Source organism: Anser cygnoides, chromosome 3 (genome assembly GCF_040182565.1).
Source record: "Anser cygnoides isolate HZ-2024a breed goose chromosome 3, Taihu_goose_T2T_genome, whole genome shotgun sequence".
NCBI lineage: Eukaryota > Metazoa > Chordata > Aves > Anseriformes > Anatidae > Anser > Anser cygnoides.
Genome location: NC_089875.1, coordinates 43,767,808 through 43,795,286, shown reverse-complemented (window position 1 = coordinate 43,795,286; position 27,479 = coordinate 43,767,808). Strand labels below are relative to the sequence as shown.

The following is a 27,479-nucleotide window of genomic DNA, read 5'->3' as shown; positions in this document are numbered from 1 at the left end:
TGTATTCCCACAGACCCTCCGAATCGTTCTGTCCTTGAGGTTACATGGTGACCCAGCCCACCACCTGTGGTGAAATGCGTCTTGGCAGGCTGAAGTGTATACCTCCTCTTCAACTGAGGATTTGGTTTCACCTCAGTAATGCTTCTGGAGATGAAATGCCAGAAATAGCCTTAATTTTGGCTGCATGTTTAATAGGCTTAGTTTGTGGGTCTGTTGAAGCAGCACGTAGTTTGGAGCAACAAATCGAGCAGTTGGACTGTTGGATTCAGCTCCAGTCTCTGCATCAAATTGTCTCTGGTACTGACACAGTGCCCATTCCTTTGCAGGTCTGCTCATGCAACTGCAGAATGGTGAAACAATTTTTCTCCTTGAAGAACATTCCTCAGTTTTGGGAATCCAGCAGTGAACAGTGCTCTTTTAAAGGCAGGGTACTAAGCAGGTCCTTGGCACAGGAGTTTCCTCGTGGAGGAGGTAACATACAGCCATCATCTGGAGACTGCTGGCAGGGATCTGATGCTGGGCAGAAGTGTGAGCAGCCTGAGAGTTGCTCTACTTTTTGCCAGGAGATAAGTCCCAAATGGGTCTTCTGTTAGCTGTCATAGCCAGGGCAAGCCTGCTGTCTGTGTCCAGAAGACATACACTCACTGTGTAGGACAAAAGTGGGAATCCTCACTTCATTTCAGCTGTTGCAGTGGCACAAAGCACATTTACAAGGGGCTGAGATTTGTCCTTAAATGCAGTCCAGACATACAAGCTGTGCCTTTACCATGAAGCTCCTTGATCTGAAATAGTTGTGGTTCCCATCAGCTAGAATTCCCATCATTGTAGCCAAAGTACATTGCTGCTTCCATGCTTTTTGTAAGAAGCTTTTTCCTAAAATAGATTTTTTCAAACAGTGAAGGTTTCTTTTTTCTCTATTGTCCATCTGGTCCCTTACTTCACATCTGGAATGCCATGATTATCCGATCCGCAGCACCAGAGATAATTTAAGAGTCATAAAAAACCAGCAGAAGTTTGTGGAAAGGCTTTATAGCCTGTTAGGGTGTCTGTATGTTTTTGCTCTATCTAAGGAGCCTTTGCGTTATTGTGCTGTTTCTAAGGATGAAATTGCCCTCAAGGAAAATTGAGGCAAACACTGAAACTACAGTATGTTTCTTGTTCAGTTTAGGTCAAAACAAAACAAAAAGTTCTTCAAATAATTGACAAGGGAGGATAATGAGTTTTATTTTTGTTATAGATGGGATGAGTTCTGTCTATGTTGTGCTTCCCATGCCCTGGTAGAAAGCAGATTGCATTAACACCTTTCAGAACTGATGAAATCTCAAAACATTGCAAATCAAATATAGGAAATCCAATTTCATTTAATGCCTTTGTTGCTAATTTCTTGGCTAAGGAAGCCAAAAGATAAAAGGTTAATCGAAGATGATTCCTACTAGAATACAAGGCGATTTTTCTGGCGGGGTGACAGAAGCAGTTACACGAGGGTTTTTTTCTGTTCTCCTTCGTTTTGTCTGCCTCTGCTCTTCCTTGCACACTGCAAGCTCGGCAGGTCTGCTCTGCCATCTGAATCTGGGTAAGTCATTACATGCCTGGCTGGCTGCAGAAGGCTGGCATGCCCCAGGAGCTCAGGGCAGGGAATCAGAAGGTGGCACTGTTCCCTTTCTGTAGGGCTGGAGTGCTGCTAGGGTGCTCTGGAGCACTGGGGTGGAGAACAGCCCCTGGGGTGTCTGCTGCCCAGCATCCTACTGGTCCTGAACGTTCATGGATGAGAAACTCCTACTTTCCAAGTAGAAGATGGATGGCTATGATGCACCTGAAAGCAGGATGGAAGTTGTTTTGAGAAGAGCTCCTCAAACTGCGGAGAGTAGATTTTAAGAAATTGCTAAGAAGCTCAGGAGGAGGAGGTGGTAACTTCAGGCAGAAAGCAGTGAGGTGTCAGTGTTTTCTGAAATGAGCATGCCTGGCCCCTTGTTGTACATTTGTCCAGGTCAGCTGGCCAATAACTCTTACAGTTTAGTGGGAGAACAAGTGTTAAAACCCTTAAAAAAAAAAAAAAAAAAAAAGAGAGAGAGAGAGAACATCAACATGTTAATGTTTTTCAAAGAGTTGTAGCTGTCCAAATATCACAGCACTTCCCACAAGAATACATCTCTGAGCAAGGATGCAATGGCAGAAATCAAATTTAGGCAGCTGTATTTTTCTTTGCTGACATACTCCACTTTCTGTATTAGTGAAACAGTACTTGCTTCCTGCTGCCGATTGCTGTGTCGTGCCCTTTTTAAATATCTTCTGGGGAAGACCACAGAGAGTGAAGCTATTAAAAAATCTGGGGTTCTCTGGGATCATTTGAAATGAATCATTATTAAGCAATTGTGCTTCACAACTTTTTAGAATGTATTTAATTGCTCCTTCTCAAATGCATTTTCTTAGGGAATGGGTCCCCTTTGGACAGCCCCTTTCTCTTTGGGCAATTTAGTCTTAAAAGTGCTGAAAATTGGAATAATGCACAATTAGGAATAATAGTTACACCACTCGCTCATTAGGGAAGCGATAGCAGACTGACAGTCTCATCTGAAACAAAGAGAGCAAAGAGACCAGCTTTTTTCTCCTCTGTTTGTCCTGACCCTGAGTAGATATATCTTGAAGAAAAGTCTGACACAAATTCCCATATATTTGTGTCTGTGTATGTCACAGAGCAAATTCTAATTGATGTTGCTGTGGGGATGTAGAAATGCAGAATGACAGAAAATCTTTTATTTCCACAGAATAAAATATTTGGCAATTTCTCCACCTCTTTAATGGATATAAAACGTGATGGAAGGTGCATTAGCCATCAGGAACCCGATGGAAAAGAAGAGCAAATTGGAACAAATAGCTGTAATTGAAATAAGGAAAGAAAATACCTCAGGAGTTGATCGTACAAAGTTTGTAGAATTCAAATTCAGCTGAATAGGCCTGAAAAGGCAGAATTTTCATTACAGTAGATCCTATTGAATCTTGTGGTAATATGTTGCTTCTCTGCCTTTGTAAATTCATTTCTCCTTGCAATCTAATCCTTCTAAAGCTAATCTAAGCCTTCCTGAACTACTAAATAAGTAGATACAATAAGCAGTCCATTTATTTGTGTTACTCTACCTGATTTCAGAAGCACTTACACCAAATAGCTTTTACTTTGCTGGTCGCTCTAGCTCATCTGTTTTTACTGTTGAGTTTTCATGTAATAGTAGGCACCTTAAAATGCTTACTTTCTGAAATATGCCTTTTGTCTGTATTCTGATGGTATATTCATTTTCTTTCAATTTGTATGTAGTTGCTGATCTTTCTTGTGTTGCTTGCTGTCCTCTGCATAAAGCGCTTTTTGCCCACCTGAATATTCAAGTCCTTGCTAACAATTTATGATTCACTAAAAACCTCTTTCTGTTTCGTACATCAGTTTGCATTGCAGGTAGGGTGGAATCTGTTATGTATCTATGTGCTGTTTTCTCCTGAAAAGCATGCCCAGTATCTCGTACAGGCAAATTGTTTCATTCTCACAACTTCATCCCCAAGGAGGTTCCAGGTCTTTAGGTGGTAGTGGTCATGGAACAGGGAGCATTTCACAGGGGTACATGACTTAAACATCCAAGTTCATTTTCCAGTATCTTTTGTTTTATACTTTTCTACCTTGTTCTGCATATATGCCAGTCATTTCTTCCAGGGCTTGTCAGAAGCTTTAGTGTGTTCTGTTCATATAGATCTATTAGACAGTTACCAAACGGTTATGTATGTGGTACAAAGAAAAGAATTATAAATATTAACAATGAAATCTTCCTCTGTGTCACAGATATAGCCATCTCAGTGTATAAGGAATGACCATTTTTATGCAGTGGACTATGAAACCTGCCATTCAGTGATTTCTTTTGTGTAATCTGAAATCTCATTATTTGGTTCAATATTATGTAATTTTTGGAGTTACCTAGCCACTGCTTCAAGTACGTTTCTGCAAAGAGTAATGAGAGAGTAATGAGTCTGCAGAGAGTAACAAATGGGTTAGCATTTACAGAAAAACCTGCCTCCTACCCACAGGATTGAATCTCAAGATCACCTTTGGCTTAGCAGAGGTATATAGCCCATGTAATACACTGACTTGATGGCTTGGTAAGACTGACTTTAATTGACTAGAGGGTTTAGACCAATCAACTGATTTGACCAGATAGTAATACCCTTGGGCTTTTTCTTTTTTTTATCTGGGACATCCCTTGGCTTCATCAGAGTTGTAGTCCTGAGGCAGAATTTTGTTATGATATCCCTTCTCCTGCTGTGTTTGTGCTTCTCTTCCAGCAGTTTGATCCAAAGAAAGCTGTATGTGAACTCTGAAGTTCATTAGCTACTTGCATAGTTGTGTGTGCACACGTGTGCGCGTGTGCACGTGCTGTTTGCCCAAAAGGCACATAATCCTACAGTATATCACTGGGAACAGTAATATACATTATATTGTTACTGGGAACTTCCTGCCTTAGTTTGTTGTATGCTTCCTCTTGTCATTATTAAACTGATTTTTTTGGCCTGTTGCATGTGGGTTTGGTTGTGCTAGGTAGTGGTAGTGTTTCTTTCAGTGGTAGAAATGAAATATGCTTTTCTTTGTTAATTGCATTTTCACGTAAGAAATATATTCTGTGCTGAACTCCCAGACCCTCCAAGTTTTCCTCATTCTCACCTGTTCTTTTAATTTGAATGGGGAAGAAAGTGTCTCTGTGGAGTCCTGAGGATTTCCACACCACCTGCAAGTTAATTTTCCCCTGCTTTAGAAGAGGCCGGTATTGCTTATCAGGCATTGGGGTCACCGGCATCAGGCCGTGCTGGTGTGAGCTGAGGCATTCTGGTGTCTCCCGGAGGCAAAACCAGCCTTCTTCTGAGAGGCTCTTAGCCAGGGCAGGAGAGGATTTCCTAGAATTTTAATCATACCCTTTATGTTTTCAACCAAACTAATGTGCTTTAGAGCTGTGCTAATTGACCTGATGTTCTGGTTTTAGATTCGTGGTAGTAACCCTCGGAGCTAATTTACACAATGTGCTTTGAACTGAACTTGGTAATGCAAATATAATGTCCTATTAACAAACTATGAATGGTTCCTACTGGGATTTGTACAATGATTCTGAGCTCATTATTACTGTCATTCAATACTGCGGATGAGTAGAGGAAAAATAATTAAACAAAACAGTACTTTAAATCCCGAAAGGAATATAAAATCAACAAAGTTGAAAACCCAGAAGTCTTAACTTGTGTTTAATATATACACTCTGTGGAAAGGGAGGGGCAGAGGGGTATGTGTTAAACACTCAGCATAGCTGCCCAGCCTAATTGGATGGAAAAATTGATACCCAGTGAATCATTTATTTCCCCCAAATGATTCCATACTTCTCTGAATTTAAGACCGATAATGTTACATGGAAAATGGTGTAAGAAGTATTTTCTTCTAATCCTCCTTTAAATATAAGTCATCCTCTGAAAGTGTTGCTTGGGGATTTAGCTGTGTGATTCCTACTGATATCACGGGAAGTTTCACAGCTAAAATGCACAATCACAGCTTTGAAAAGGCTTCTTGCAGTCTAACCCTGTGGAAGCATTGCTGTGTGAGCATTTCTCATTTCCACAGGTTGGCCAGGTGTAAGCAGCAAAATCTGTGAGAGGCCTTGAAGTTGAGAACACTTGCACGTTCCTCAGCTTTGCATAAAGGTACAGGCTGATACATGTCCACTTGCGTTAAACAATGGGCATTCTGGCCCAGCCTTTGAAAGTCAAGTGGGAAAAAGGAGAGGGAAAAAAAGAAAAAGACAGGCATTCAACTGTTCAACTGACATATCAGTCAGTCAGCCAAGCAAAGAGGCAGCAGCTCAGCTGAGAAAATAGTGTGCAGTATGGTGCCCTGTAGCACTTGTCTCTACTCAGACCTGAAGTAAGTGCCCTGCAAAGCAGGCTGTAATGTGCCCATCAGCTGCCAGACCAGCTCAGACCAGCGGAGTTTTCCCTTGGGCTCAGTTCTTCCAGCAATCACTTTTCAACCCGCTCTTCGTTGTGACTGTTTTCCTACTTGACTCCATCCACTTCTCTTTCTGGCACTACTACAGCCTGGGCAGACTGCCTCTCCTGAACCACCTAAGCAGGAAACCCAAGTCATCCTCTCCCGTGTTTAGGCTGTGGGACTGATGGAAAATTTCACTCCTGAGGTCTCAAAGCTGTAATAAGGTGTGGTCCAGCTGGTGGCCTGTCCATCTAGCCATCTTAGCCATGAAGGAGTGATAAGAAATGGGTGAATGTTGCCTGAAGGGCTGATTAGCTTCTGAGCGTGGCCAGCTCAGAAGCAGGAGTTACTGCTGCTTTCTCACCCTAGTGAGAAGAGAAGGTTGAGGGAAGAGGCATAAAATCCTAATTTTGCATATTTTGGAGCAGCTTCATAGTCCTGCTGTTGCTATGGGTCTGGGGATGTCCTGAAGATTAGGAACCTGACGTTACTGCAGTTTGACTTCTAGTTTATGCCTTCAAAACTTACTCAGAAATTAAAACTCCAGATGACATTTGAAAAATAAGCTGTGCCATGAAGATTAAGTCAACTAATTCATACCTAAAGAACATTTGGTATTAGAACTTATCAAACTAAGCTACTGTAGGAAGAGTCTACACCAGCCATTGGGAATTTATTTCAAAGTCAACAGCATAACCAGCAAAGTGTCCTCAAACTACTGGCTTGAGAGTCCTTATTAGACTGTTAGAAATTTTCCTTCCTGGCAGTAACTTAAGTACTGGAAGTTTGTTATGTGGACCAAACCAGAAGTAAAATTCCCTGTGATAACAAAATGTTTTACAGCTTAGGGGAAAGAGGAATTTGAAAGGCAGAGGGAAAAAAAAAAAAAAAAAGAATGGAAGAGAAAATGGGACACAAACCATGTAGATTCAGGAATCAGAGAGGAAGACAGCTGGGGGTAGTATGGCAGACAAAATGTACAGAAAAGAAAAGTGTAGGGAAAATTAAAGAGGAAAGGCCAGCTCCACCAGAATCAGTTATTTTCATTGGGAAAAAAAAAAAAAAAGCTACTGTATTAAAGCATTGTGCTCCTTTGAAGAATGAATCCACTCATCCTACTTATAACGTAGCAATGTTGAGACTCCATGTGAAGGGCATGGTCTTTAATTCCCTTCCTTTATGGCCATTACTCAAACAGAGGTCTTACGGTTTAATTCAAGTAGAATATTTTTCTATCGATGCTGAAACTGTCCACTTCTATTGAGAAAGACATCCTGGACTTGTCATAGGGCTGCTTTTTTCATCATCTCTCTAAGCTAAGTATGAATTACGTCTCTGTTTTTGCCAAAAAGGTTATCAGGAAACTCAAATATTTCATAGTTTGTCTGGATAAAGGGAAGATGCAAATTTATCTATGGCTCCAGTGACAGAAGAGGGTATGAAGGAACAAAGATTTAAAATACACAGTAACATAGGTGGAAATTATGTGGTAATGTGTAATGTGATAGTTTGTTTTTTCATTGGAATCTTTTGTTACAGTGCATTTGAAAGGGGTACGTGTAACCCACTTGTGAAATGTACCTTATCATCTTTTGGGAAATGTCTTCACAGAGGCCACCTTACTTTAGAGATGTTAAAGTGGTCTTTCTCAATAGCACTAGTGTATTGGAGTTTTGTGCTAGAAAGTAAGAAAGCTAATAATGATTTTATACTCTAAGCATTATTTTTAAGCCAGCTAATTAAATTAATAATTCTGTCTAGAACACAGTTCAGAAAATACCTGCCCTCTCAACAGTGTGCACGTGTATCTGTGACTGCCCTTTGTGGTGCTCGGGGTTAGCATGGGCACTTGGTGCACATCCATTCTTGTAGCTACATCTGTTTTGCTCAACTGCTGGAATTTCCCCAAATCTCTGTAAATCTCTGTTCCAGCTTTAAAGGTTAGTAGGTGAGAAGCTTTTAAGCGGTGACTGCATGTCCGTGGTCAAAAGCATTGTGTTTACTTGGTATGTCAAGTAGATCTAAATATTACTGATGAGCTTCATGAAGCTTGTGAGCAGGTAGTGTTGCGTGAGGAGGTCAAGACAAAGATTATTAGGAATTAAGAAAGACAGTATATTAAGTTCATCTGCTTTAGTCCTCCTGCCTGGAATGAGTGCAGAACAGGCTCTGCTGAGCAGCTCCACATTTTTTCTTCTATGTAAGCCCTGCAGTCGCAATGCAGCAAACGTGCCTGTTATAGCCAACAGTGGCCAAGTGGTTTACAGAGGGTTTCTGAAAACTGCATTGTATCAGACTATGTGGGACACTTTCATTTTCTACATTGCTATTCATTGTCAGCTATTTTTCAAAAAAGAAATTGATGCTTTTCCACAGGTGTTCTGCGGTTTGAAGACCTGTTCTAGCTCCTTGGAGAAAACAGCAGTGCAAAAATGCAAGTTAGTGCTATTTGCAGTTATCATTTGTAAGTGTTGGTACAGGAAGTCTCTGCTTTATTTGATGTCATTTCAAGGTTGTTAAAAATAGCTTGCAATGCCGAATATTCCTTTTTCTCATAGCTACTGCAATATGTATTACTTCTAACCTTCAGTATGTACCTTTAAGCTCTACTTTCCTTTCTTTCAAATCATCTGAAGGACTGATGTCTTAGCAGCCATTTGTTCTACTGAAGTGAAGATAAGTGTCATTTCCCATTCTCAGTGGTAACATTGGCCTTTTTTAACACACTTTTTTCTTGTCAACTTTTCAAAGCACTTATGTCTGTACTCATCTCTCCCTTTCATCTCTTTTAGTAGCCAGATTCTACGGCAGCGTTTGGAAACAAATGTGGGTTTGGTGTGGGTTTGTTTTTTTTTTTGGGGGGGGGGGGGGGGGGCTGTGCCATTTTGTTGTGGGTTTGCTCCATAACAAAGTTTTAAACAACTTCTGCATTAAATAATTGTATTTGTTGCAGTATAATACATGTTTTATCTTCTGGCGGAAGGCTCTCTGTGTGGGTACCTGGATTCTTAATGGATTGCATAGCCTGACTAGCTATATTTGTTGAGCTGGTGGAAAGCTAATCAGTAACATTAAGACTAGCAGGAGATTTTGCAGAGCCCTTTTATTTTGGAAGAGTTTCTGGAGGGTTTAGAATGGTTCAAAGAAATCTTGGACTGTGTTTCCTTTGTGACCTTAAATTAAAAGGCGAAGTGGGTTACTCATTTAATATAATTTTTGGTTGTAATTCAGGGACTAAAATATTAGGTGTAGTACTGAATATGTGAAAGTTCGGCAAAACAACCACTGTGAGAAGAACTTAAAACAGCTACTGTATGTTGTAGAAGCCTTGACATTACTGAACTGCTGTGACATACGTCTGATGGTCTACTCGATCATCCCTAGTAGCAACGAGATATCCTGTTGGGCCAAAAATTGAATCGAGATTTCACTTGTCTTATAGTTTGTTTCCTCAGCCAAAAAAAAAAAAAAGGTTTGGATTGTTCCTTCTTTTCATGATATAGGTATTAGGTGTTCTCAGTTATTGGCAGGGAGCTTAGCCTCTGAATATAGCTTATGTTCTCTGTTGTTTGTCTTGGATAGCTATATAAATGGCTCATTCTGGGTCTTCTTGTTTTATATAACTGTGTTAAAATAAATCTTACTTTCAGGAAAAAACTTGTGGTAATTCAAGTAACAAGTTTGAACTCTTTTAGTGCCTTCATACATGTCGAGTCTGGCTGTCTTGTTAGCTTGTGTAATGGTTTCCAGATGATCTCCTGTGACTGCTGACAATCCACAGAGAACAAACTGGACACATGGCTTTCCTTGATGCTCAGGCTCTGCTTTGTGAGGAGAAATGAGAAAAAAGAGAGAGTTTTTTTTTTTTTTTCTGGGGGGGGGGAGGAGTCTGAACAGATGGTCAGCAGAGGAATGAAACGGGGTAAGAGAAAACACAAAGAAAATACAGGCAGATTGCTCTCCCTCCCCCTGCCCTCTGCTTCATTTTTCCCCCAGTGCTTAGTGAAGAACAGAAGGGAAATCAGAATGGAAAGTAAAGGGAAATTTTCCTTATGGCTTTTGGAAAGATACTTCCTATGCTAAGGTACGTAGATAAATGATCGTATAATTTTCTAGGTAAAAAGTGGCTTGGGTGACTGCAGAGAAGCTAGTAAACAGGTAGGATGGTCCTATCAGTGTGATGGGTTGGAAGAGTAAAACTCAAACCTCGCCTTTTCTATAGGAGAATTGAAGAGCCTCAGTCGCCTGAGCACGTTTGCAGTGGGGATCTCCAGCATACATCCCAAAGTGGTGCCCTGCAGTCATGCTGTAGCTGAAAAATGTGCGTGGTTCCACTTCTCAACTAATTTTAAGTAATGTAAAATCTATCCATAACGAAGAAGGCCTTTCTGGGAAACGTTGGCTTCTTTGTGTCAGAAACGCAAAGCAGAGAGATGCCTGGATGCAGGGCTCAGTTCAGGCTTCCCAGAAGCGAGGACGTTGCCATCCAGTGCCACGTGCACGGAAAGGCAGGAGCGTTTTTCTCCAAGTTTGCAGCCAGTTTAACGCTCCCTTTGGTGCACACCAAATGCAACATTCATAGCTTTTAAGTTGTGTGTGGAAAAGTCTCCACACCTGTGGTTAGGGGCTCTGTTCCCGGCCTGTGATTACCGAGAGGTGGTACGTGCAGGAGGGGACTAAGTTGGGAGGCCTGGAGGCTGGACGGGTGGGTGGTCTTGCATTATCGCTGTGTGACCCTGGGCCTTAATCTCCTTCCCTGCACTTTTTATAGCCTCTTAAAGTATCAAGGTAATTGTCATGTAACTTCAGTGCTCTGGTCACTGCCTATTCAGTATTTCACCTACAGTCCCTTTAATTTAAAGGCTTTGCTTGCTTTGATAGTGAATAATAAAACAATTCTTTAAATTTCAGGTGGTTTTTTTTTTGCAACAGTAGATTATTTACTGAAAGTATTTAGAAGGTAATTTGCCTTTCCCCTGCTGCTCTCTCCCACATGTAGCACAGGAGGAACCTCTCTGTCTGACTCACTAGATTTTACAGAAATCTGAAAGAAGCTTAGCATCCATATGAAGCTATGGTAATTCCCTTCAATTTAGGCAATTTAACCATCACAGAACTGGAAGGGTCACCTGTCTCTTTGGATGAAAAGTACCACATACAAGGCAGAAGGTTTAGGAGGTAAATTCTAGGAATGTCTGGTTTTCAAATGTGCCTTTTTATGAAGCACAGCTTTCGCCCTCCTCTTTTCAGCTCTGCAAACCCTTGATGCCTCACCCAGAAAGATAGAAATACAAGTTGTTACAGGCAGAGTTGCTATCATCTCCTGTCATTTTTAAGATCTAGGTTTTTTTTTATTATTTTTTATTTATTTCTTTGTCAAACTTCAGTTCATGCTGAGTTTTTCTGTGCCTTACATCTGACCTGACATACAACCTGAGGGCAGGATGTGGCCTCCCTGCTCAAGTCAGTAATTTCTACTTACTGTATATGTTTAGCTGTAATTTTTCACATCAAAGTCAAGATATCAACTTAACTCGTTGCAGGCTCAGATTCATTAAGTTGCGTCAAGGCTACAAATTAAACTAGCTATAAATAAGATGAGAGCCTTGTATGCAGAGAGACAAGCAGATGGAGATCCTTCTCTGAAAAACCAAAGAGTGCGTTCATTGCCTGCTTCTGCTATGTGTGAATGAAACACTGCCATCTCTACAAATGAGCTGGTACTTGGCCTTTCTGGGATCTCCCAAAGAGAGAAGGCTGGGTTGTGTTGGGTACTGCAGTGTCCACCCACTCCAGACATGTCTAGAGGTTAGACTGTACTGTTCAGGATGTACCTACGTGTTTTAGAAAACATTAACAGTAGACCTACTGTATCATCAACCCCACGAGAAACATCCTAAGAAATTGTTCGCTTTGTTCTTCTCTTCTTTTCCTGTTTCAGTGCAGCACAAGTGGGAAAAAGCTGTGCTGTCCTGTGTTCTGCCAATTTTGCATTTCATTATTACTTTTCATGTATTTTTATTGCTTCTCAACCTTTGTAAAAATATGAGGGTATGAAATGGAAGCTGGTAGTATATTGTAAGGTTTTTAAGGTCAGCAATCAAAGTATTGTAAAACAGTGATGCTCAAGCTGGATCCTCTAACTGGTTGTTCCTATATATTGGAAGAGTTGCCCTACTATATCAGAGGAGTTGACTGTCTAGTGCTGCAAAGACACTGAAGATGATGATGGAAATTTTCATACGGCGACATGCAACATACTGCATCCATCGTTGTTGTGAAAGCAGTGGAGTGGCATTTGAGAATAGATTGCTAAAAGCCCTCTTTCCTCTTGTGGGATGGGATTATGATAAATCAACGTTACCTTCAACTCCATCAATACTAGGTTATGTCTTTACTTGTGGGGCTTTAGCATCATAGATGCTGAGCCCTGTTTTTTGTCTTCACAACTCACCTTCTTATTTGTGGAACGGCCAAACCATTTAGACTGCTCCTAAATTTTGGCCACCTCATCTCCAGTGGCAGTAATTTCCCTAGGCTAATTTTGTGCTGTTCTGTAATGATGTTTAAAGGATTAGCAGATTTCTTAAAACGCAATCGCTTGAAGAGACAGGTAGTAACTACATATCTCAATATTTATTTTGTTACTGAAAAATAATCGGTGAACCAGAATGAATTTGGTATATTGAGTTAACTCAGAATAACAGCTCTTTTGGAGTATTTTCACGTCTTTATTGAACCACCTATTTTCCTCTCTTTAATTCTGGCCTTTTTTGTTCTTTTTGAGTTCCATGGGAATAACGCACTGGAGAGATGCAGTTGTTCTTTATTCAAAGCTTGTTCTTTGGGTTTTTCCCATGTCTGCAAGTTGCAAAATTCCTTACTGTTCTGTAATCTGAAATCTTGTTACCGTGGCTTGACAAATCATCTTGACATGCAGTTGAGCAGCTGACATATCTTCTCTGAAGTTTGACTGGCTTTTCAAGTTAACCTTTAAATATATCGAAGCTTTTCCACAGTTTTTCAGACCAAAACTTCACACATTAATACGGCACATATTCCACTACAGAAAAGATCAGATGGTTTCAACTGATCATGTTCTGCTTTTGCATTCCTCTTAGCATTAGTAATCGTTTATACACTTCAAAGATAGAATAATGACAGGACATCTGTCAACCTTGTTTGCAACTAATTCTGCCCTCAGTGTTTACCGCAGCTGGATCAATGCATATCCTTGCAGTTAATTTTATTTTTTATATCATTCTAAAGAGCCAAATCTCATCCCGCTTCCTTAAGTTGGGCAAAAATCGCATTGAAGTCAGTGGGAGCTTCACTTTGCCTGACTAATGAAGTACTTGAGAAGGAAAGTAATGCTTGGGGAAGGGAGAGGCTAATTGAATTGGCTTCGGGCTTGTCGTGCAGGCAGGCAATGTGTGGCAGTTCTTTTTCTGCTGGGTCTAGATCTGCTGGCAGCTGTTGTAGCTCTTCCAACCTTTAATGTGTCAAAATGTGTCACTGCTCACTCACAAAAAAAAAAAAGGAAAAAAAAAAGTCCAATGGTCTGTTGGAGTATTAAAGACCTGTAGGGTAGCATTTAAAATGGCTATGATATTGAGTATGATATTGAGGCACTTCAGTTTTAAGAACCTTCTTTTCTGAGGTGCCAAGCACCTGCATCTGGAATTTCCACTGGGTTCAAGGTGTATCAAGTCAGATACTCATTTTTTGAAAATTTTGGAAAATGTTGATGATGGAATGCAAAGCAGATGTCATGGTCTCTGAAAGCTCACTTAGTGAGAGCAAAGATTGGGGATAAAAATAATGATATAGTTTCACATGCAGGCTCAAATACTACTACTTGTAATTAAGAGAAGTAACATTACCCTCGGGGTGCTCCTTTCAGATGAGAAACACACATGATATTTTGAAAGAAGGCTATGTAAGTTAATTATTGTAAGATGTTTATGCAGCTTTAAAAATGGTAGATTTGCACTCTGTGATAACTAAAAGGCTACCACAGGAGCTCACTGCTGCCCCTCAGCTCCATCGCACCAGGACTGATCCTACGACTGGGCTTTGCTGCTGTAGGCAGGAAGGATATAACATAAGAGAGAGAAATGCTGAATCACTTTTCTTCAATTAAGGCTTCACAAGAAAAGTATATTTTTAACCTTAGCAAATACCCTGGTGCCCGATCTTCCATGGGTATTTATATGTTTTTATTCTAATAACTCCCCTTAAGGCCAATATGAGCTAAGCATGTAAATCCCTGGAGAACCAATGAAAAAAAGCAATCTCATTCACTTAAATATAAAAATAAACCATTTGGCATGTTTATGCAGAAAAGAGTCTCATAAATTATTACTACTTTTTTTTTGTCTGTCATCTAGTACTTTCCTAGCTAGATTTAAGGCACGCATGGCTTCCAGTTTGCACTTTGTGTGCTTTGAAGTGATGGTGAATAGATTCATTAAGCTAGAACAAAAAACCTGCTAATTTGTTGCTTGTCTTCTATTTCAAATGGATGATCTAAAAGGCTGAAAGTATTTGTGTATTTGTTGCGGTGCTGCTTGCAATTTGTTACAGCGGAAGTAACCCCCACCGAATTTTTAAGCAGTATTTTCCTTCAAGCAAAATCTCCAGGTCACAGCTCTTTCAATTACATGCACAAGAAGGCAAGGAGACAAAGCTAGTCTGGATAGCTTTCTCTTTTAGCAGCAAAGTTTGCATTTCTTTTAATGTAGTTAAAACATTTGACGGGAGGGAGTGTGGTTTAGTGATGTGAGGTGATTTCCAAATGAGTGTTAGCTTTTTACTGACCTACTTTCGACTGGCAGTGTATTCTTGTCCATTACTTTTTGTCATTGAATAATGCTGATATATTAAGCTGCGTGCTTCAAGGGCATTGTAAAATTGCATGTAGGGGCAGGACTGAACTGTGAAAGTGCGAATTACTCCATCAGATCATACCCAATTAAAAAGTGACAAGCACAGCAGGAGAAATTGAAAGCAAGGTTTATCTTTCATGTAACATAAGAAGTCACTATATCAGTTAGAAACAAAGTGAGTGTGAAACAGATTCTCCACCTCTTCTCATCCCTCTCCAAAAATTATTAATATCTGCTGACTTTATTATCAGAACGAATAAGCCCCTGAATTGTAACAGCTCATGTTCAAGGATATTACGACAATGGCAAGAGAATGGGAAGTACAGCAGCCACATACCTTGAAGCTATCTGTTATCAAAGTGTGTGCTGAACCTCAGGTCAACACATTGCAAATTGACAGATAGGGAGTTTTGAAAAGCTGGTTGTAGTTTATATAAAACTGTAGTGTGTCATTAAAAGAAGACTTGCAGGCTCTCTGCACTTCCACAGGAAACACGGGAATAAAAGAATGGTAATGAAAGCAAGAACTTTTACTGAGCCCTGTACTTGTTAGAAAACTCTGCTACAAGATAAGGAAACTTGTTTAGTTTCCAGTGCCATTGCAAAAATCCTCATATAACCTTTTGCTTAACGTTTGCCAGCACTCTTCTAATGGTGAGATAGATCTGTGAACGTAGAAATGAATGCAGTTGTCTATACACAGTATAATCTTCCATAATCCTGCTGGCTCAAGGTGTTGTGTTGCAAAACCTGTTCTGACAGTGATTCTGGATTAATGATACCAGGGATGACATTGTGATGCTTTAATAGAGAATTAGGGTGTGTGTCTCTGTGCGTGTGTGTGTGTGTGTATGTATACATATATAAATACATATAATCTGATTACCTCTCTTTTTAAAAAAGCAAACAAACAAAAAATGAATTAGCTTCATGAAATGTGTCCCATGTTTGCTGTTGAGGTGCAGACTCCTTCAGTGATGTGTGACTTCTGTCTGACCAGGTGAACACCTTCTGCAGATAGTCAATGTCACATTGACCCTGATGTTTGCTGCAAATGGTATTGCCTGAGTAGGTTTGTGCAACTTTAGAACAACGAACCTGTTTAACACCAAGTTTTCAGACTAGACGTTAGTGTGTGAAATTCTATGTTTTGAGGGGAAAAAATGGAAAAAAATGAGAGGGAAAGTGATAAATACATGCAGCACTTGATTTATGTTAGCTCAACGTGGAAGCGTTGTATTGTAGAGGAGATGGGAGGAAATGGATGGGTAAATTCAGAGGGTAGATGATCCACGCAGCAAACCCATAGAAACAGCCATACTCTGTAGAATCTGTCTTCCCATAAACTGAACATAGCATTGATGTGCAGTGAGTTAAGGGTTTCAAAATGACTAACAAATTAACAGTCCTACTAGACTTCGAGCAGCTGTCAGGTAAAGATGGTGATAATAATAATGTGATGATCCACTAAGAGCCTCCATTTTCCTGGAGGGGATTTGCCTTTTCCCCCATTCATACCCAGGACGGAGTACCAAGGATCTTACATAGCTTTGTTATTTTGTGGTACATTGAGTAAGTAGTTCATTGGAGTTTGTTCTCAGTGAAGAGGTTGTAGGGACTCGTGTGGAGATGATAGCTAGGTCCTAAGTTGTTTGGCTGGTTGGTTTTTAGGTCATAAAAAGCTTGTGTGGTCAAATAAAGCTTCCCATACCACACTGTTTCAGTTCTGTCAGAAGAAATTTGATAAAGGTTTCAGAGGATTTTGCAGGGCTCTTGTTCAGGGATTGATGAATTAGGCTTGTCTACTTCTCCTGAAGGTAAAGACAAAGATCTAGCTGTGTTGTGTGGTTTTTTCGTTTGTTTTGACAAGATACATTCTGTGATATGTGCCTTCATTAGTCTCACCATTTTTCTGGTGCAACTGGGTGGTTAATTTAGTGATGTATTAATCAGTAGATATATTAATTTAGTACACATACAATAGACTTTCAAGAATAAAGGGGGAAGACATATACTGTAATTTAATTGTGGAAAGATTATTGGAATTCCCATTTTCAACTGATGTGTATAAAAATATGTGGGTAAGAGATGAGATGGTTTAAACAATACAAAACTGTTCAGTTATACCAGTAGCTAATTGTTGAATTTTATCTTGCAGTGACCAGTGTAAAAGAAAATGCTGAAAAGTATATGGAGATGCTGGAAGATAAACTACATAGGTAAGGATGATATCATGGAAACCTCTGAAATATTAAAAATGTTTCTTAATGCATCATTGACATACATAAAAGTGTTAGGGAATGTTTTTGAACTTGCGTTAGAATAATACCAGAATTGTTCAAGGTTGGAAATCCCCCAAATGTTCTTGTTATGACCTCTGTTCCTTGCCATGTTCAGCAGCTTTACCAGCAACCTGCCAAAGGATGCAGGTAAAAGAAATAAACATTGTTTTGGGCATTCTCCAGTACACAGGACTGCTCTTGAGCAGAGCTGGTACAGCCAGAGACAAGGGAGTGTGCATGCAATTGATGCACATCACTCCAACTCTGCCTGCAGGTACTGTGATCTGTGGTGTGAACCACTGAACATCCAGAAGTTGTGGAGTAGTGGGGATGCTGCAGCTGCAAAAGGCACTATGCAGAATTGAGCTCTGAGCAGAGCCAAAGAGTCCCTTGCTGTAATTCTGGGCGTCCTTAACAAGTAATGACCCTTTATATAACAGTTTTGAAAGAATGCTATTTTGAGGAATTAGAAAGCAAATAGAAACCAAGACAACAATGGAGATATTTTGGGAACTGAATCCTAATGTAGAATACACTTATATTTATGATTTTGTTGTTTTTTTAAAGCAACGCTAGCATTTATATTTCCTACTCTTGCTGTGTGAAGGGGGTTCTAGACTAGTCCTCAAGGTTTAGGCTGCTCCTTGAAGGGTTGTTAGTAAACGTTGCACTACTGTTGTGATAGAAAAGTGGACTTTGTCTCCCACAAGTATTTATATTAGAAAAAGCTTTCATAGGCTGTGTTTGAAGCTTATGCCGTAATAAAAATGCAACCCCCCCAAATTAATGCCACTCCTATTTCTGTATTTGAGCAGGTGTAATTACTAATCTGCCTTCATTTTGTTGTTGCATTGGTAGAAATGCTTCCAGATTTTAAAATTTGCTCACTCACACTGTTGAATATAAAGGTACTTATTTTGCATAACTTTCATGCTTAAAAGTAAGTCTGAGCTGAGTGAAAAATGATGGAAGTGGACTTCAAAGATCAAGCTGTGTCTGTCTTGCCTACCCCCCATAACTTTGATACTTCATAACTGATTTCAGAACTCTGATTTCAACTTAGCTAGAGAAGTCTCAAATACTTAAGTTTAACACAAGTCTTAAGAGCCTCCTGTGGGTTGTTTAAAAAAAAAAAAAAGGCAAAAAAAAAAACCACCCTGTTCTTTATTAAAATTTAAAACATAAGGTATAGCAACATATATTGATGATATATTGATGCTTCTAGCCTGTGAGGACTCAAATGATATATCAGGCTACTAGAATGACATAAATCCCTCTAACTATTAAATACTTGGAGAAGCTGTACAGAACTTTTTCAATCTGCTTTCACAGAATTCATCAGATAGCTTTGCGGTAGTGGTTTGTTTTTAGTTGTTAACATCTGTTTATATAACATTTGGGTTGTCTGGAAACTGGAATTTGCTTTACAGCATCCATACTTTAACTTGTAATACAATTTTAGGTGTCTTGATAAGTGTTGTTTATGAGCTTTCAGCATCATTTTTACCCTATTCCTAGTATTTGTGGGAGAAAATCCAATGCTGAACCGTTGGTATTCATCCTGCTTCTGTGAAGAGTATTCTTTCAGGGCAAGGATTAAAAGTTAAAATCCTTTCTTGACACTGCTTTGTATTTTGGAGGCTAGTGCATTTCTTTATGGACAGTAGTTCACCATTTCAAACCTTACTTAGCAAATCTAAGTTTTCAAGTGTTGTAAATTTTTTTTTTTTTTTTTTTTTTTTTGCTTTTGTATACAAGGATTGCCTTCCTTAGTACCATACAAGCCTGAGCCAGTTTCAGTCTAGGTTTTCTATCACAAGGCTACAGGCTTCAAAGTTGTGCTGTTGAGAGATGAGTGTCCTGAGTGTCCTCCCCAGCCTTTGCTGGGGACACAAATACATGAACTCCAAGTGCTGTGTGTGTGTCACTGCAGCTGTAAATGCGGTTTTAATATTCACTTCAGAGCTTGCCATCAGCTTCTCTGTCCCTAACTGGCCACCTGGATGCTCCAACCCTCCAGACTGTTGTGGTAGTGCCAAACTTCTGAAATTTCCCTTCCTAATAATGATAATAATAATAATCCAACAGTGTTGGCCAAGCCCCCAGACAGGGAAGATTCAGTCCTGAACCAGTTTTTCAATATGTGAAAATGGTATTATTCCAAAAAATAGTTATTCTTAGCTCTTAATTACATGAGATTTTCTTTATATATTGGTGGGAAGAGAAAATGTATGATGTTTTTACCAGAAAGTAGGATACTACATCTTTAAAATAGCATTATATTTATGCAAATTAAGTGGTTATAGTTACTTTTTTTTAAAGGTTATTTGGTCTCTAAATAATTAATTCCACCTGCTTTATAGTGTGAGTAAGCAAAAGAAGTAAACAAGAGCCCAAGAGGCTTTTTTCCCCCTACTTAGCGAAGTTACTTGAGAAACTGTTTCTCTTTTTTGGTCTTCATGTAGGTGCTCATATTACTCCTTAAAAATCATAAGCTGAAGACCTATTCTCCAAGGAAAGTTTAAAGAACTATGGTTTAAGATTACATTCTTAAGATTGCATTTCACCTCTTCTTCAGAGGTGAAATTTGCATCTGGCTCATGGATGCACTTTTTTGATGCCTTTGAGACCAGTAGAGGATCAAGCATGTGCAACAAGAATTCAAATAAACTTTTTAAGTTTTTCTGCAGATGAAACATCACTTCAAATAGAAGCAACCTAGATTCAAATTAAAGTATAGCTTCAAAATAAGGTAGAACTCTTAGAAATGTGTTTTTTGACTGATATTATAATAGAAGAGAATTAATGAAGAAAATTCAGACCAAAACAGCTTTAATGAGTTAGAATAATATGTTTTAAAAAATATCAATTTTATTTATTTATTTTCTCTCTTTTGTTTATTTTCTTAAGGAAAGTGTAGTTTGGAATAAATTCTCATTTTGGTTTCATTTTCATTTTGTGTTTTCTTTTTTTGGGGATGTGGAGTACCTAGCTTGTCCACTGGAGTACCTTTCTCTCTCTCTCTCTCTGTGAAAAAAAAAACAAGGAACAAGTATAGCACTTTTGACTGCAGTCCAAAAAATGGGTTCGTTCTCAGATAGTTTAATACAATGTTGATGACTGATTAAGAACAATACTCCTTAATTGTCTTGCATTTACAGAAGGAAGAACTTTTTGTCAATGTATTGATAAAAAAGCAAATATATTTAGTATCTAATAATTTCACATAAAAGAAGCTAACTGCCAATTAACTACACTGATTTTTTAATATTGTTTTTCCATTTAAAATACAGCTTGCATTCTGAACAATGGACTGGCGATTGTTCAGGACAGTATCCTTCAAGAAAAAATAAGTAGCAGGTTTAATAATCCTGCAGGCTGTCTCTGTTCCAATCACCAAGATACTTCAAACCTCTCATAGCTTTTTTTACAGTCACTACCTCTTCTTTAAAATAATGGTATTAATCAAATACCATTGCCATTGCTTCCATTTACTAATGGCACTGCAAATTGCTTTACTTTTGCTGTTAAACAAGATATGTACAGAAGTGGTCAGAGGACAACGAGACTGTGTTCAGTGAAGACATTTCTATGGGTATATCAAATGTAAGAAGTCCTATGTGGACAACTTCAGCTCACCACTTGTGCTGAATGTCCTCCTTGATCAATACTTCAGCACTTAATGAAAGTGGCCACATTTTGCAAAATGTGTGGGGTACTAATAAACACCTTTGAGATCAGTGGAAACTGAGAGTAAGTACCAACTCACATTTGTTTAGGTGCTTAGATGTTGGAATCTAAGTCTCGATTTGGCGTTTGCAGTTACTCACCTGGTTTTGAAGTTATCTGCCTTTTAAATGGGTAAGAAACCTCTGATCTGTATTTCTGTCTGAAAAGTCATCATCTGAGCTAGCTTACATATCACAATGAAAGTCATGCGATGTGACTGGTTGTACGTCTGTCATATTTTACATGCACCCTATGTCTCATTAAATCTCTGTCCTAGCTTCAGTCTATTTCACTTCTGTCACAGAGGGGGCTGTGGGAATGCATGTGCATATCAAGATCAATCTCTGTGTGATCTATATTTGATAGCTGGAGAAACCCCCAAAAACGTGTGGAAGAATGTAGAATTAAAAAAATATATATATCTTTCAGACCATTGCCCTTGCAGAAGCTAGTAAATGTTCCATGGCAAATACAGTTACCTTGCAAAGTGCTGTGCAAAAAACAGGAATTCAGTTATATCACCGAAATATGCAGCAAAAGGATTTCTTTCTTTCTTACCTTTGGAGACACTGCTGATGTTTTAGCAGTAGTAGAGGAAAACACCTGTTTTATTTTAAAATATGTATACATATATATATAGGAGGCTTTTATACCAAAGAAAACTAAGTATCGTTAGTATTGCAAATCAGCTTCATGAGGTACAGGATGAGATAACAGTGCTTTATTTTTCATGTGTCCATCTGCTAGATATTTGTAGAAACATATTTGGAATACATTGCCCTTGTGAAACTTATTAGAAACTGATAATCTGTGAAATTTGCTCTCTGGAGCAGATGGAATAAATGTGGCAGAATTGTTGCAAGAGAGTGGCAGCTGAATATTTCTTTTGTATATGTCGTGGATCATTTGACATTTGCCTTAAGAACTTCTTTTAACGTACCAAATATTTCCTGGGTGGCATTGCATGTTAATGTAAAAGTTATGCCTGAACCATAGCCTAAACAATTAATGATAGATACGCTACGTGATGAAGGGGCATCTCACAAGTGAAAAATGTGTTTTCGGGGGGAGGAGGCAGAGTGAAAATTAAACATAGGAGAAACAAAAGACCTTGGGACTAGCATTTATCCCTTCGCTGACACTCAGAATCCAAGAGCCAGACCTGCCATGGAAAATTGAACCCTGAGGCAGCAGAAACCCCAGGAGGAGCTGGTTTCATCGCTAATTAAATAATTAGGCTTTTCAAGATTTCTCAAGACAGTCATGATTTTCTGCAGTCAGGTGAGGTCCCTGTGTCCAAGTGCACACACTCAGAGCCCTGTCTGAAGTCTGGCACCGTGCTTTTGAAGAGTAGGCTGTGGTATCCAAGCCTACAAGCGCAAGCTTGCAAATATTGAGCATTTTGGTGACAAAGCCCCTCTCTGGCAGTCTCCAGCCTCTTATCTTCTGCAGGGGTGAGATTTCATCTTGGGCTGCTAGCGTCCTGCATGTCATCGTGCACAAAGCCTGGCAGCTGCTAGAGGAGAGTTGCTGTGCAAAGGCTGCTAGTAAGGCTTTCCAAAAGCTTCTCCCCCTCCTGTACACAGCAGCACGAGCGTGTTGGGGAGTGCCAGATGGCCTGCGGTAATTTTGTGTAACCCGTGACCCACCTCAGTTGCACTGAGGGCTGTTTCAGCTGGCAGCAGCATTGTAGCAGTGCACGGATATGACTGAAATGCCATCTTTGCCTACCTCCCCCTGAAGATTAGGCGTTTTGTATGTTGCTTCCAAGAGGACACGCAGCCCCAGCGCGTGCAGTATCATCATCTGATCTTATTTTGCTTACCAACAGTTCTGCTGCAGTAGTGTTAAACACAGGCTAGACAAAATGCTGGATACTTCTAGTGACTCATTCAGTCCCTTTCTTCTTCCCAGCTGGTCTAAGTCATACACAGCTGTGAGAACATTAGCTTCGAAATGGGGAGCAAGAGACGCTTTATATGCAGTGATGCATTCCTTTGTATCTCGTGGCCCACATGGTGATGGCTTCTAAATCCCTTATCATAACTGCCTCAGGCTGGAAACAATTTTTTTGTACCAGCCGATGTAACGATGACATTTCTTGAGCTGAGGGAATTTAATGTGATTGTACTCTTCTGCAGGCCTCAAAGATTATCCTACGACTTCCATTGATCACAAAACCATGGCTTTTTAGTTGCTGTTTCTAATTCCCAGATAGGAATCATGAAATTATTTTGGGGGAATAATATTTTTCAGGAATAACTGGTGACAATTACACAAAGGTGTTTTATTGAGCTATTTTCTGTGTTATTCTGCAAGAATGTGGAAATGAAGCTAGTAAGAAATGCCTGCTAGTGAGATGTAATATTGCAATGACGGTGCTTTGCCATTATTGATTTTTAAATGATACAGCACCTTGTAACTTTGTGAATGTATGTAAAACCTTTTTTCTTCAATTGATTGTCTTTTGCTATTTGTCCTGGTTTGTTTTCTAATCAGCAGTGTTTGTTTTCATTTTAATGACTTTTTTCAACTCCTGGGTGCTCAGGACATGAGGTGTAGTGGAGTCGTACCCTGCTGTAAGGTGCGCTCCTTTGCACACCTTGCAGCTCCTTGTTCACCGAAGTGTGAAGGGGATTGTGTGTGTTTAGCAAGACTTGCATTCCTGTAAAGGAAATTTGTGGTTTTCTCATGCAGGCAATGTTTTTAATGCGTTTGAATGTCAACTACATTGAGCTGCATCCTTCAGACAAGGCCTCCAATGTCCTGAGGGTCCCAAACCATAACCGAATAACTCAGTATTAATTGCTAAGACATCACAATCCAGTTTACTTGAAAATGAATGGCCTTACAACAGTCATTTTTGTTGCCTATTATTCATCTCATTAGTTTACATACCATGTGTCTTGGGTCTCCTCTATAACACGCTAAGTCTCCAAAATGATTTTGGGAGCGGAGCTGGGTATGAATGCTCTCAATAGCACACTGAGGGGATAGGCTGATGGTCTGAGAGCTCAGAGAACATCAAAACGGCCAAGCGTCCTTGTGGATGGATGGTTATCTGTCATCTGGTTACAACTTCTCTACTGGTCTTGTCTGTGTGGGATATACATATATATAATATAATATGTTATTTATATTGTATTTATAATATGTATATATATTTATAGAATATAGAATGTATGAGGTTAGTTTCCCAAAATGTTGTTTGCCCATAACTTTAAGGAGTTGCTTATCCTTATCTACCTGAAAAAGTGCTTGTGCATGTCAGTGCAATCACTTGTGTTGCCTCCCTTTGTAACAAAGGACTGTAGGACTAGGCCCTGTGTGGCTATCTTAAGTGTAGAAAATTGGGAACGTGGTTAGATGTTGGTGCCACTGGAAGTGAACACAGTAAATAAGTTATCAGATTGGCAAAATTGGAAGGAAATTGCACACTTCTGTGACATCTGAAGGGATTCTGCCTCAAATCTGTTTTGCTGTTCTTTAGAATAAAACCATCTTGTTTTAACATATTGTGGTGTTTTGTCATACTGAGAGGTTCACAAAAAGCTCTCAGCCACCACCACCAGCAAAACACTTGTCTGGGTTCAGAAACATTTAAAGAACATTGCAGTGTCACCAAACACACGTTGGGACAATTGAACACTTTTCTTTGGAGAATCAATTCTCCATGTTCTGAACAATACAATACTCTTTGTTTCAGTCACCTTATTTTTCAGTTTACATGAGAGCCGCTGTCATGAAAACAGGGTTATTGTTTCTTAAAGGCTTATGTTTTCCTGATATTCTTTTCCAGCCTGAAAACAGCAACTTATGTCATTGTGCTTACTTGCTGTGGAAAGGTCATAATATCATGAATTGAAGGATTATCACTTCAGCTGTGTAACTGGTAACAAGAACTTAGGAACTCATGAACAAAAATAGCATTTTGAATAGATTTCTGTAGGGGAGGAAGAAATTAGCAAAGATAGTGTACATACGCAGAGTTGCTCCCACTCAATATTTGGAAACAATATTCAAGCTGCTTTATTACCCCACTGGTCTTTTGTATTGGTAGTATTCTGGTGAGGGGAAGTTTGCTCACCCAAAATATTCATGAATAAAATGAGCTGTGAATATTGAAAAGCAAACAGCTAAGTGTGTTAGCTAATAAATGACAGGTAATTTTTGCTTGCTGTACTAGCCCAGCCTTATTTAGGAGATATGTCCTCTTTTTTTGAGTAGCTGTGAAAATTTAGTTTACACAATGGTGAATCCAATTAACCAAAAATAAAAACTTATATATCCTATCTAACTCATTTTTATCCCCTCCTCTACTTTAAACATTTGTGGGCTTTTTTGTTTGCTGTTCTTGAAGTTAGTATTCTTGGAGAGAGGGCTTTCCAATTCTTCCCCTGGTCTCTATTTATATTTTTCTCTCCCCTTTCCCTTTACTTGTCTCATTTCCACTTCTAAAATTTTATTCTTACCTTCTTTATTTTGTTTCCAACTTCATTCCTTAGAACTATTATTGTTGTGTATCTCCTCTCTGTATGCCACTGAGGGCAAAAAAGTACCAGAAAATAGAAATATAAAAATGCACTTAATTCATAGAAAACCCATTCTCACCCTTAAAACAGAGCAGATTATTTTTCAGGATATCTTAGACTGCATGACCACAGCACAGATTCTCATTAAATGTTCTTTCTGTCTTCACAATCATTTGCAGTATATTTGAAAATGTCTGCAATGTCCTGCCAGCACATAGTATCTTGGAAATGCTTAGTAAATTTAAATTTAAATAACCTCATGAGAAATTTGATGGCATTGCTTCATGGAAATGGATTAGCCTAGATTAACTGGGGCTGGAGGAAAGTTGAGAATCTTTGCTGTTCTTTTTGTTTCTGGGCATGGAAACCATGGCTAAAACCCACAGAGGGTGGTAACTGAAATAATCTTTCTGGAAGTGCAGCAGATACGAACTTGTAATCATGTCTCTCCAGCGTAATGTGCACTTCATCTTCATGGTGATCTGGTCCCATGGTGGAGATCCTTGGTAGACAAACTCATGTCTTCTGCCAGGATGCAGCTCTTGGTTGCCAACCTCTCAGTTGTGTTTTTCAGCACCAGCAGAACCAATATTTGCACCCATCTGTAGATGAATACAAGTTGCCTGGGCAGTAAAAATGAGGGAGGGCAAAGGATGTAATCTGCTTCTTCCACCAAGTGAGAAGATAAAGAAGACCATTGCTCCTGTCTGTGGCCTTCACAAGATAGGTGATAATTGCACTCATGGAACCCACTATGTTTTTTGTGGCAGCAAGGGTCTTCTTCTGGCTCTGCAGAGGTAAAGAGAGTGCTTGCTGCTAGTGGAGAAGGACTTTGTTTCAATTCCCAAATAAGCATATGCTGGCTGAGGTGTGGAAAGAGCTCTTTGCAGAAGAGGAGGGGTGCGATGAGAAGGCCCAGGTCCAGCATTTGTCTGGGGGAAAGACGACGTACACATTGTATTTTTCCACTTTAAGTCCTAATGGGGAATTAATATTGCACCAATGTTTATTTGATATATATCGTGCCCAGAACTTTTTTAAATTAATGTTTGGCTTCTACATAAAACAGTAAATTGAAGAACAGCACAAGAATGGCAGACTTTCCAATTTTCATTGCCTTTTCTTCTTTCCTTTTATTTATTTAGTTTAGTTTTGTTTTATTTTGCTAATTCAGGAATGCTGGGTTGCAAATATTTATTTCTTTTTATCTTTTTAATTGGGAGATGGGGAAACTGATACATGATGGTACTGGTTTATGATAAGTAGGGGAGAGCTCTCTTCCTTTTAAATCCAATCTCAGCATTGAAAATAGACCTTTTTAGGAAAAAAAGAAACTCAGATTTGAGGCCAGTTTCCAATGTCTCTTAAAGGTTTTGAAGATAAAGCACACAGTCACATGCCCTTTAGTAACTCTCTGTCTGTATCAATTCAGATTTCATCCAGGCTAGTTTTTTTTGTTTTGTTTTGTTTAAGTAACTGAATTAACTTCCATAGTTAAGTGTGCAGCATTGGCAAAGACAAGGTGACAGAGGATGTTGCAGCCTATTCATGAGAAAGCTTCCCTCTGCTCCCACCCCCACCCCGCTCCTTCCCTCCAGGCTCTTTGTCTTCCATTCATTTTATCCTTAGCATAGCAGAAATCATCAGAGGGCAATGCTGGGTCTCCCCTTAGAAAAACACAAAGTATTGCTCTTGCTTAAAAAGAAAACATGCTGAAAGTTCACAGCCTCTCTAGATGGTTAGTAATTGTGTATTTTGTTAGGATCTTTTCTTCTTCAGTATGCCTTTTTTTATGCTGCTTTGTTCTGGTGTTGGTCAGTCATGTCTACAAAGCTACAGTTCAACAATCTGCTGAAACTCATTAATATTATGATAGTCCTCTAGGCTGCAAACTCGTGCATCATCAGGAATAAGTAATTCTGCATCACTTTGCTGCATTGGTGTGCTAAGACTTCTCAATTTTGGAGCAAAAGTAATGTTTTCCTCTTTTATTTGTTTGTTAATCAGCGATTCTAATGAATGTGGGAGGATCCCGTTCTGTGAATGC

General features: G+C 39.3%; 1 protein-coding gene across 4 annotated transcripts in view; it reads left to right on the top strand.

Annotated features, from left to right (window-relative positions):
* The window catches only part of DISC1 (DISC1 scaffold protein), a 203,034-nt gene that overhangs the window by 139,263 nt on the left and 36,292 nt on the right, over positions 1-27,479 (top strand). For 3 of the 4 annotated variants that reach the window (XR_007157968.2, XM_066994050.1, XM_048047234.2), the window contains exon 10: positions 17,048-17,108. Coding sequence is in view for 3 of the 4 variants with exons in the window: in XM_066994050.1 (XP_066850151.1) it covers positions 17,048-17,108 (61 nt within the window). In the remaining variant the exon portion in view is untranslated. Of the gene's footprint in view, positions 1-17,047; positions 17,109-27,479 lie in introns of those variants that run through there. The other variant, XM_048047243.2, reaches the window with a different exon arrangement.